The sequence below is a fragment of the Oratosquilla oratoria genome, chromosome 5, assembly GCF_046742065.1.
Source record: "Oratosquilla oratoria isolate Oo_2021 chromosome 5, ASM4674206v1, whole genome shotgun sequence".
Taxonomy (NCBI): Eukaryota; Metazoa; Arthropoda; class Malacostraca; order Stomatopoda; family Squillidae; genus Oratosquilla; species Oratosquilla oratoria.
The window spans coordinates 62,905,684-62,918,183 of record NC_134781.1 but is presented as its reverse complement, the minus strand read 5'-3'; the positions used below and the strand labels follow the sequence as shown (position 1 = coordinate 62,918,183).

General features: G+C 38.8%; 1 protein-coding gene across 1 annotated transcript in view; it reads left to right on the top strand.

Annotated features, from left to right (window-relative positions):
* The window catches only part of CARPA (Carbonic anhydrase-related protein A), a 377,394-nt gene that overhangs the window by 312,804 nt on the left and 52,090 nt on the right, over positions 1 to 12,500 (top strand). The window contains exon 5 of the mRNA XM_076185298.1: positions 7,962 to 8,057. Within this exon, the coding sequence (XP_076041413.1) occupies positions 7,962 to 8,057 (96 nt within the window). The remainder of the gene's footprint in view (positions 1 to 7,961; positions 8,058 to 12,500) is intronic.

The following is a 12,500-nucleotide window of genomic DNA, read 5'->3' as shown; positions in this document are numbered from 1 at the left end:
GGCACGTGCGAGTGGGCTGTTAAGTGATGTCCTTCATTCCAAGTCATTTCGTTCAAGTAAATCAACAGATATTGCTCCTGGACTAAGGTTTCTGAAAACAGGGACGGTACTTGGTGTCACGATGACACACTTAAAATCAATGAGCGTAATGAACAAAAACAAACAAGAATAATAGAGAAACGAAAACATTATAAGTAAATGAACCAGTGTATAGATAAGTATAAGGAGAGTTCTGGCAAGGATTCATTTACCTCCTTTTTTACTTGAGAGCCGGGATCGATTCATAAGCCACTACAAATGAAAACAAATATAAAACAAAGTAAACAAATAATTGACAAAAAAAATTCTCCTTTCTTAGAAACAAAGTGTTCGTCACAGAATCACGCAACGCAGAAGAACGAGGAGAGCTCACAGTAGGCAGCCGGGGCAAGGGGTGGTCACCAGTGGTCACAGAGGATATTCGTCTCAAGCTAACTTATCGGGAATCCAACCAACCCTACCACGTGTTACAGCATCTGATTTTTATTGCCTAGGTTTAACTCAGAGGATTCCTGCTGTTACAGACTAGCTTACCATCGCTGCCATCATACCACGCAGGGTGAACAGATACCGTACTCGGGGTACCGTACCTCGTTGAATTATTCTGGCTGACATGTGATTTTATTACGCGCGGAGGACGTCGATGTGTTAATATACGTTGACAGCTTTTCTTGTACAATCGTGAACAAATGTATAATATATGCGTGTGTCACTTGGGCAATGGTGACGTAGGGAGAGAGTGAAGCTCGGATTGGCTTGTGCTCTTTATTCTGGTGAAAAGTGGTTTACGCGCGTGTTGGCCTGCCAGAGTCACCTGAGCCGACCTCACACGACTTAAAAATCCCCAATGAATACCGAAAAGTAGCATCCTTCTGGCTGGGACAGGATTGCCCGGCATAGATTGGAATTGTGCTTTTGGTCCATTGCCTTTATCACAGGTTCAATATGGATGTAGTCCAAACGCAAATGCTCCGAGGCTGAAGGTCAGTACACCTTACTATTATCACCAGTGGCTGTTTACCCACATCCAGTGACAATGCTAATATGTCTAATAACGTTCCTGTGGGGGACTCTGTCCACAACAAATGTACCGGGACTGATTTTTGTGCCTTAGTGGCTTCAATACGGGGACACCCCTTTACTGACATTCTTCTCGCAAATGCCAGACAATTTTAGACAGCTTAGGATAGGACCTCGGCCTGAAAGGACTCAGTATGTCACGATTTAGTCCCTGTTCACATTAGCGGTTTAATCCAAGGTGGTTCAGTTACAATGCAAGTCAATGGAGGTGGTCCCGTTGTGGTTTCTGCGCGGTTAAAACCACTAGTGTGAACAGGGCCTTATACTTCGTTGACCCAATGGCACCCTTTACTCATTTTCTACTGCCTGATATTTGACGGTTTTGATAATCTGAAGAAGAGAGCCCTATGTTAAAGAAGCTGCAATCACTTGATAACAACAAAAACTACAATTGACCCATTCTGTCTTGAACCACACTAGCTGAATAAAATCCTCCTGCATTGGTCCAAATAGTTCTTCAATAATGTTATAAGTATGAAGGAGCTATGTTTTTAGTTTTAGGTTCAGTCTGGAGGTAAATCTTCACCTTAATGAAATAGTTTGTTGTTACTCATGTTTGTGTAAGTCATAGAAAAGACCATAATCTCTCCAGTTCCTTGGTTTGCTTTGTATATTTCAATTTGGCAGGCGACAGGCGGTTCTAATCAGGCGTGGGGAGGGAGAAGGGAAGGATAAGAGGATGGGGGAAGGGAAAAGGAAGATGGAGGGAAGGGAAAGAAAAATATATATAAGAGTCTTGCGCTGGTACCCCGTTATCCGCATAAAAGCATCAGGTGCCTTACCAAAACATATTATATAAAATGTTCCACGATAATGTAAGGAACACATTTGACACGAAGACGCCCGCTACTTATTTTATCTTCTTTCATTATATTCTAATCTGTTTATTTATCAATTTATTGATTCATTGATTAATTGATTTATTCATTAGTATATTTATTTATCTATTCAATGATATATTGATTTATTCAGTTATTTTTTCATTTATCTATTTCTTTATTGAATCATTATTATTGCTATTACTACTATCTTTTATCAAACACCAGACAATTCGACTGCTTTGGAAATGCGGTCCTCGAACAACAAAAATTATCAATCGATAGGGACGCTGTTTTTCCCTGGATTTTTAACTTCAGCTGAATAAAAATTTCTGATGTTGACCACAAAAAATATGTAAATCGTCACCAAACAGTCTCCCCTATATATGACGTATTTCTTTAACTGAATGAAATTATCTATAAGTGTTGTTCAAGGACAGAAACCTCCCCCACCCCCTTACCACACCTCCATAGATCACGTGACAACCTACTTAACTGATTAGCTTCTCCTGACAGAGACAGTCACCATACTGAAGATATTTACCGAATTTGTGACACATAATGAGGCACAGGCAGGGTGAAGAAGATTCCGCATAGCTGGACAGCCGTTCTAGCACACTTCGTGTCATAAACATGGGACACGCGAGCGCGGAGGTGGAAAAGGGGCGCAGGGGGGAGGGGAGGGGGAGGGACACGGCACGCGGTGAGAAGGTGTATTTCCTACATGCAAGAGCGAGTCACGCGATTTCATTTTGTCACGTGATCTTTCTTCACACGGGAGAAGAGGATATTCTTGAAGGGCAGAGTCCTTCATGATGTTCATGACATCCTCTTCAGAGTCATTAGAGGACCTTTCTTTCAACTGAATGATATTGCCTAGTAATGGACAGGTCATACAAGTCAAGAATTCAAATGACACTCCATAATGGCACAATGCAAGTATAGATTTCGTTGCATAGGATAAATAAGTAAATAAGCAAAAACAAATAAACAGATCGATATTGGAATAGATCAATAAAATGATAAATATATAAATAGAATTAAGTAAAACTAATAAATGGAAATGGAAATACACAGGTAAGCTACGCCAAAACACAAGGATGCGCTTTACTATGGTCTCGGAGATGTTAGTCAATTAGCAGCCATTAGAAGGCGTTAGGTATCGAGTCGGAGGCTTCTTCTTCTTCTTCTTCTTCTTCTTTGAGTGGAATTGAATAAACCACTTTGCTATATCAGTAATGTACTGAAATTTGAGTTATGAAATTGTGTACAAAGTATCACTGCTTTGATTCTGCCACTGATATACGGGACAAGTATTTGATATATATACACAATATATATATATATATATATATATAATATATATATATAATATAGTATAATTTTTATGGCCGTCGCGCATAAAACTCGACCCTACCGCTCTGAGGTCAAGAGGCTACCGAGACGGTGCCTTAACCCGCTCAGCTACTGGAGGTATAAAACTCTCTGAACTCGGAACGCTACTGGTTCCTGAGGTTAGGAAATATCGCTGCCTGCGACCCCATTTTCTTTATCACCAGAGAGCCGACCTCAGCTCGAAGCAGGGGGTAAGGACCGGAACGAATCACTTTTACGCTTCGCCATTGTAACTATGTGATAAATTTGCCAGTGGACAGCGACATCAATCAGATCATTTTTATGACCGTCGCGCATAGGACTTGAACCTACCGCTATGAGGTCAAGAGGCTACCGAGACGGTGCCATAACACGCTACTGGTTCCCGAGGTTAAGAAAGATTGCTGCCTACGACCCCATTTCCTTTTTCACCAGAGAGCCGACCTTAACTCGTAGCAGGGATAAACCAGAACGAATCACTTTCACGCTTCGCCGATGCAACTATGTAAGAATTTCGCTAGTGGACAGCGACATCAGTCAGATCATTTTTGTGACCGTCGCCCATAGGACTTGAACCTACCGCTATGAGGTCAAGAGACTACCAAGACGGTGCCTTAACCTGCTCAGATACTGAAGGTACAAGACTTTCTGAATTCGAAACGCCACTGGTTCCCGATATTAGGAAAGATCGCTGCCTGCGATCCTATTTCCTTTATCACCAGAGACCCGACCTCAACTCGTAGCCGGGGGTAAGGACCGGAACGAATCACTTTCATGCTTCGCCATTGCAACTATTTGAGATATTCGCTAGTGGACAGCGACATCAATCGTAGGCAGCGACCTTTCCTAATATCGGGAACTAGTAGCGTTCCGAGTTCAGAGAGTCTTGTACCTCCAGAAATTGAGTGGGTTAAGGCACTGTCTCGATAGCCTTTCGGCCTCAGAGCGGTAGTTTTGAGTCCTATGCGCCATGGCCATAAGAATTATCTGATTGATGTTGCTGTCCATAAGCGAATTTCTCACATAGTTGCAATGGCGAAGCGTGAAAGTGATTTGTTCTGGTTCTTATCCCAGCTAAGAGTTGAGGTCGGCTCTCTGGTGAAAAAGGAAATGGGGTCGCAGGCAGCGATCTTTCTTAATCTCGGGAACCAGTAGCGTTCCGAGTTTAGAGAGTCTTATACCTCCAGTAGCTAAGCAGGTTAAGGCACCGTCTCGATAGCCTCTTGACCTCAGAGTGGTAGATTTGAGTCCTATGTGCGACGGCCATAAAAATGATCCGATTGATATCACTGTCCACTAGCGAATTTCTCACATAGTTACAATGGCGAAACGTGAAAGTGAATCGTTACGATCCTTACCCCCTGCTACGAGTTGAGGTCGGCTCTCTGGTGAAAAAGGAAATGGGGTCGCAGGCAGCAATCTTTAGGTGGAGGGGAGGGCTTCACAGTCCCCTCGTACACATGTAAACCAATATATGAAATGTGATTTCTGAAGTTCCTTTTTTTCTCTTGATGGAGGCTGCTTTTAAATAGATGGCAGGGCAACCTACAGAAAACACTTAATTTTGTGATTTATTATAAGAAAAGGAAGCTCGCTGGCTGAGCGGGTAAGGGCGTCGTTACTTGTGGCAAAGGTGGAAGGAATGGTGGTGGTTCAAATTCTGCCACCAGCGAAGTTGAACCAAGGGCATGGTTCATTAAATTCTACGCTACAAACTCCTCCGAAAGTGACACCATCTTAGCCCCCGTTAGAATGGCCGTTTGTGATATTGTATATATGTATATGTATGTATGTATATATATATACATATATATATATATGTATATATATATATATATATGTATATATATATATATATATATATATGGCATAGGGCTTTCCTTTTACTCAGATAAAATCGCTCGTCGATAAACAGAACAAAATCTACAATATGTGGTATCATGCGGAATCGACAAATAGCCTATGCCCTTTCACTTATGGGCCCCGTCCACCTAGTTGAACAAAAGCATTAGATGTTCACATGAAAAAACTCATAAAGGACGACCTGAATTACATTCTTGAGGGTTACTTCAATGCCTCACGACTTCAGATCAGGATTGTAGGAAGCGAAATCACCCCTAATGTTGAACTTATCCAGCCTATTGTCCCAGTCCGCCTTGTGTTCGCTAACGATTATGGTAATTACATTGTTACCGAGATCAGCTCATATATAACCAATTAAACGGTGAATAGATGGTTTCAGATGAGCCAATAGTCTCCCAAGTGCGGGCTTATTAATACACATTAATCCTTCGAGGAGTAAAGGTTCCTCCATAGTTGAATGAAAATGTCCGGCTTTGATCTGAATAAAATGATCAAATATGGCAAGATTCGAGAATGGGTGGGTCAAGATAACATGTCTCAAATCCTTCGATGAATAGACTGTTCACAGCTGAAAAGAATTGCCTGCTTTTAGCCTGGATAGAAAGGTTTAGGTGCCACCATTCTTTTAAAGGTTTAAAGTTTTTCCTTTGGACTTTGGGGAAAGGGATTCGAAAGGGGAATAAAATCCTCTGATGTTAGCCATAATAAATGCACTGGATGAAGCTATTCCCATTTGTGTACCCACGTATCTTTAACCTCATAGACAGGAGGGGAATGGAGAGGAAATTCCCTATTAAGCAAATAAAGTTGTCTGACGACAGTCTGCACATGATAAAACTGCTTCCGAAAAAGGTGATTGTTCATGAAATTTATACTTCTGAGGACATCCATTGGCCGAATAAAATCGCTTGGCGGTAAGCTAAAAAATGAAGAGTAAAATCGTGGACCCTATAGGTGATGCAAGGGTTTCCCTTAGCTAAAAAAAAAATAATAAAAAAAAAAAAAAAAAAAACGCCGACTGGTGGTCTCAGGACAGCACAGGTTCACGATCGACAAACTCCGTTATGCCTGTCACTCAGAATCATAAAAATCAAGTCACTGTTGTGAGTGAGTTAATTATATAAATATTCTCCTCTCCCTCTGGTGTGTTGAACACCTCTAATTACATACAATCTAGATTTTACTTTGAATGAAAGCGATTGTTATGTACTAATAGGAGTTAACTCGTTTAAAACAAAGTGTCTCCAAGATTTTATTCTAGCTAACGCCAGACATTTTAGTTATCCAAGAGGAACCCATTGGTATGAAAGGCTCAAAGAGATCTCGTCTGATTTCTTAGACTTTTGAAGATTTTGCTAGGGATTACGTCATAATACAGTAGATAAGTATACAATTGATTAATAATTGTTGCCTCGATTTTCACTTAATGGAAACCTACAGCTCTCCAACGGTCGGCAACAATTCCCGGAGCCTCCTGTATATCATTCTGGGAAGACACTTTGGACAGCCATCATTGTTGTAATGTGAAATCGTTTCAGTGTCACCGGCTGAAAAGAGTAGGGAGAAGAGGAGGAGGAGGAGGAGGAGGAGGAAGAGGAGTAGGAGGAAGAGGAGGAGGAGGAGGAAGAGGAGGAGGAGGAGGAAGAGGAGGAGGGACACAGGTATTACTCATTAGCTCTTGTAATATGAAAATGTGGAGGAAACATGATTGAAGTTAAGAAAGAGATCTTGGATCAGGTTCAAAGACCGAATGCCAGCCACTTTAGGCTGTACCTCCAGATGGCGATGAGGGGAGAGACAGGCCTTAACGATGAGCAGCAGGGAGATGGTACTCTCTGCCATCCATTTTGCAGGATCACTATTGGCAGGTATTCGTCATTCAATTGTCCGTAATTAAGTGGTTAATCTGGACGGTCTTTTCAGGTCCATGGGGGCTTTCATTGATCGATTTATCTATATATTTATTCATTTATATATTCTTTTATTATTTCATTTATTCATTTATTCATTATTTGTTTCAGTGATTGAACTATGTCTAAATTTATCTTCTCTATATATTTTTCATGTTACCACGACTGTGATCTCTAAAAAAAAAATACAATTAAACGAGACCGAGTCCTTAAACACGGTGAGGTTAAAATTTCTGTTTAATGGATACAAAGAATTGTCTGACAATAGCCAGGACAAATTGTATAAGTTAAGCCACTGTTATGAAGGGGATCAAGTGAAGATTACTTTCAATCGAATGGTTATTTGGATGATAGGTGCACCAAACTACATTTGATTTATCTTGGCGAAGACTTTCTTCTCTGACGTCGCTAGAGAGTTGGTCTGTAATTTTCGGATTTCATGGAATTGCACTTTTTCATCGTTTCTTATTTTGTTGATAATGCTAATACGAGGGTTTTGCCAATATTTTTACTAGAATGGTTCATGTCATCATGAGGCAGGTAAAACGGTCTTTTTGTCTCATAATCTCTCTCTCTATCACGTTTTCTGTCTCTCTCTCTCTCTCTCTCTCTCTCTCTCTCTCTCTCTAATCTCCCCTCTCTCGTTCTTTCTTTCTTTCTTCCTTTTTCTTAACTAAATCTAACACGCAGCTTATTTTTCTCTTTCCAAAATGGTGAACTCTGGTACCTTTCTCTTGTACCTGTGCACAAATAATTTACACCATTTACGATAACCTTCCTTTGTACAACATCAGGTTCTTCATTTGTATGTTTGCTTTTGTGTTTAGAATGTTTACTAAGAAAGACGCGTTATAATGAATCTATGCTTTATTTGCAGATCCAGCTGTATGGCTACAACTCTGAGCTCTACAGGAATATGAGCGAAGCGAGCCTAGGATCAAATGGAATCGTTGCCGTTTCCATTATGGTTCAGGTGAAGTATTTTTCATTTATTTGTTCAGCTTCTTTAAAGCCATAGGCACTGATGGCGTAACCTGAAGCATGCTGGTTTCGCATTCGCTTAATTGTGGATTCGAACCTCCGAACTTCTCTCTGACACCCAGCAGTGGCTTGTTCCTTCCCCAAACCGTCCCATCGAATAAAACAGGTTATTGATTCGGCTAAGCGCCTCCTGTCGTATTTTTCTCACCTTCTTCAGTCCCTTACAAAAGTGTCTTGTTCAGGAGCCGTGATAGATATGGAAAGAGGCAATAAAACGATTATGTCTCACAAGGGGCTGGACCCTTGTTTGGAAATTATATTTCATCTAATCACAAAGATCTCTCTTTCTCTCTTCTCTTAGTTCCCTTATATAGATTGCCATCAGCCATATAGTAATCACCGTTCTTGGATGAAAATATTTATGGTAATATTGTTTGTGTCATGTTGTCTGGCATAAAATCTTAGGGATAGTTTTTGGAAGTTATTCAGTTACGAGCGAAGCCGGTTTTGATGTCCGGTTCATGACTGAGATACAATGAATGGCCTAGTATGAGGTACCAAAACACTGCAGACGTCATTAATAATGGTCTGAATATATCAATGCTAATTTGCCAAGCTGTCCAAACGAAACCAAGAAGACAACTATATTCTGCTCATCCCCCAAAATATAAATAAATAAGCAAACAAATAGATGAATAAAGTATATGAATAAATGAAGAAAATTGTGTTTTACAAAAAGTGTATATTGTTACATCAGTGTGATTGGTATGCATAAGTAATTGGTAATTTGCTAATATGAAAGGAAAATCCTCTTGCACTGTTTTTACGAATATGTACAACATATATGCTTGGCAATAGCCTTCTCCTTAAAGCAGTGGAAAAGGAAGGGACGAGATGCGACACTGATTCAGCCCTCATAAAAGAAATTAACAAACATGTGAAATAAATGTCCCTATTACATTGCAATGAAACAAATGCTTGGAGCGGCTCTACAATAAGTAAAGGCATTCGAAACACTTTTAGTTAAATGATTAAAGTGCAGAAAAAAGAAATATGAACAAGATAAATCAATCAGTGACTCAATCAATTAAAGAGCCATTCAGTCAATTAGAATAAAACCCACTTTAGTAAGGAAAAACGAAAAACACATTGATTCCAGTAAGGCCAGTAAGGTAAGGAATCCACGCCAGGACGTGTGTAGCTGCGGCCGAAGCCCTCACTTTTGTCCTATGCGCTTTGGGAACTTGTGGTATATATATATATATATATATATATATATATATATATATATATATATATATATATATATATATATATATGTGTGTGTGTGTGTGTGTGTGTGTGTGTGTGTGTGTGTGTGTGTGTGTGTGTGTGTGTGTGTGTGTGTGTGTGTGTGTGTGTGTGTGTGTGTGTGTGGATAGAATAGAGTTCCAAAACTTCCTAGTCGAAGGAAAGAAAATCTATACTAATTGTCTTTTGCAAAAAGATATTTGTATAGAATAAGGGGTGAAACGTTTCGGAAAACACAGTGGAGCAGGATCTCCTAAGAGGTTAAGGTACACAGTTAATGACTTCAGAAGATCAGTGACCTAGAAAATGTCAAGAGAAATATATACAAACATTATGGAATAAATCACAAGTTGCAGCGATGTCCTTGAAATGATCAAATCTAGCACTCGTGGGGGCTCGAACTTGGCACTCCTAATAATGAGGTGGTTCGAGGCTCTGTAACTGATGGATTTCATTATATGTATGTATATATGTATATATATATATATATATATATATATATATATATATATATATATATATATATATATATCATTGCGAAGACCATGAAAAGGGGTTTTGAGAAAATGGAGTGTTATCGGCACGTCATTCCAGAGGTGAGATACTCGCTCCACATAAGGGCGAATAATTCTCCTGATTGAAATCAGGAACCAAGTAGGAATTAGAATATTCAGGGATATTTTAAAAATACCTGAGATAATCTTTTTTTTTTTACTTGTTTAAGAGTGTCGGGAGGAAAAAGTTGTGACATCGAGAGGAATGGAAATAGTTCTGTAAAAGATTATGTCTAATGGGGAAAAGGAAAATGCTCAGGCAGATATGATAGATGTGAATAAGTGTTTGTAGCGACAGAATAGAAAATATGTTAAATACAGACATACGAAAGATATATAAACTTAAGTGAAAAGAGAATGAGATCTGATTATAACTTTGTTGAGGAGGTTGTAGCAAGTGAACAGAATGAACAATGTATGAGACAGGAAATTAAGCAAATTATACGGAATGACGGAAAAAAAAAAAGCATGGAGAAGTGGATTAAGCATGGCGTAAACAAAAATTTTGGTACGAAACAAAAGGGAGGGTAGGGAGGACAGATAGAGCGGGAGGAAGAGAAGAGAAATTACAAGAGTGGCGTCGAAGAGGAGGGACAGGGGTGTCACAAGACAGACAAAAGTATTTAGATGAGATTCAGCGTCCCTCTCGACGCCCTTAAAAAATTAATCTTATTTTCCTCGTTAATGTGGGCACGGGATTGCAAAATATTTACATATATAAATACTGTATTTATAAACATATGTATATGTATGCATGTATATATGTATAGATGTATATATGTATAGATGCATAGATGTATATATTTACGAATGTGTATATGTATATTTGTATGTATTCTTGTATGTACATACGTATATATGTGTGCATGCATGCATGTACGTAAGTATACATGTGAATAGTTATGTACGTGTACATATGTATATATGTGTGTACATGTATATATATACAGTATATATAAATATATATATATATATATAAACATATGTACATATGTATATGTATATATGTATATATGTATAGATGTATATATGTATAGATGCATAGATGTATATATTTACGTATGTGTATATGGATATTTGTATGTATTCCTGTATGTACATACGAATATATCTGTGCATGCATGCATGTACGTAAGTATACATGTGAATAGTTATGTACGTGTATATATGCATAGATGTATATATTTACGTATGTGTATATGTATATTTGTATGTATTCCTGTATGTACATACGTATATATGTGTGCATGCATGCATGTACATAAGGTTATAGGTGAATAGTTATGTACGTGTATATATGTATATATATATATGTATACATATATATATATATATATATATAAACATATGTACATATGTATATTTATGCATGTATATATGTATAGATGTATATATGTATACATGCATAGATGTATATATTTACGTATGTGTATATGTATATTTGTATGTATTCCTGTATGTACATACGTATATATGTGTGTACATATATATATATATATATATATATATATATATATACATATGTATATATATATATATATATATATATATATATATACTGTATGTATGTGATAGCGTTTTGCGTTGTAGCATCGTATAATTGTGTTATGTATTATACTTACGTATTGCTCAACTGGGAGTTTTACAGTATATTTTCCCCATTGTATTATTAATCAGTATAGGTATTGTTGGACAATAATTTCAATATTGGTTAAATTGTCGAGCATTATAAAGAATGTAACTTTATGTCAAGTATGTTGGGAGAACCAAGCGTTCGTCACGACACACGACACTTTTTCCCGCCAAGCCAGGGCTTGGCTTCAGTCTTGCTTGTAGCCTGCAAAGTGTGAACACGCCTTCTTTGTCTCTCGTGTGAATTTATAAAATTGTGAATTAATACATTTTGGTGGCACGCGGTAAATTAAATTTATTTGCTTGTCTAGTTTACGTGTGCTTTACTGTATGTGCGACGCACACTTTAAACAAATGCACGCACAGGTATCTTCGTGTCTCTTTCCTTCCTAGTTTATCAAAGTCTTCCGGCGACTGGCAGCAGTATCCACGACTGAGCAGCCCTTTTAAGGATCCATTCTGCTCACCCTGATTTGGAAGGAGGCTAGAAAAGGTGCTTTAAACATAGTCTGCTGCATCACAAATCCTGTCTGGATAACAGCGTTCGGAGGGATCACCATCATGCGCTCGAAAATACAGATCAAGACTTACAACATTGAAATTTGGAACCTGGAACGTCAGGACCTTAATGGACAATACCAACTCAAACAGACCCGAAAGGCGAACTGCCATCATTGCCCGGGAACTACAACGCTTCAATCTTGACATCGTAGCTCTCAGTGAGACCCGGAGAGCTGGAGAAGGCCAACTAAGAGAAGAAGAGGCCCAATACACCTTTTTCTGGAAAGCTTATGATCCTGAGCAGCAACGTACCCATGGGGTGGGGTTTGCAATAAGAAATGCCATCCTCTAAAAATTGACAGAGCAGCCTATTGGAATCTGTGCACGTCTCATGACTCTCCGAATCCAACTCACCAAAAACGAACACGCAATACTCATCAGCGCATATGCCCCCACCC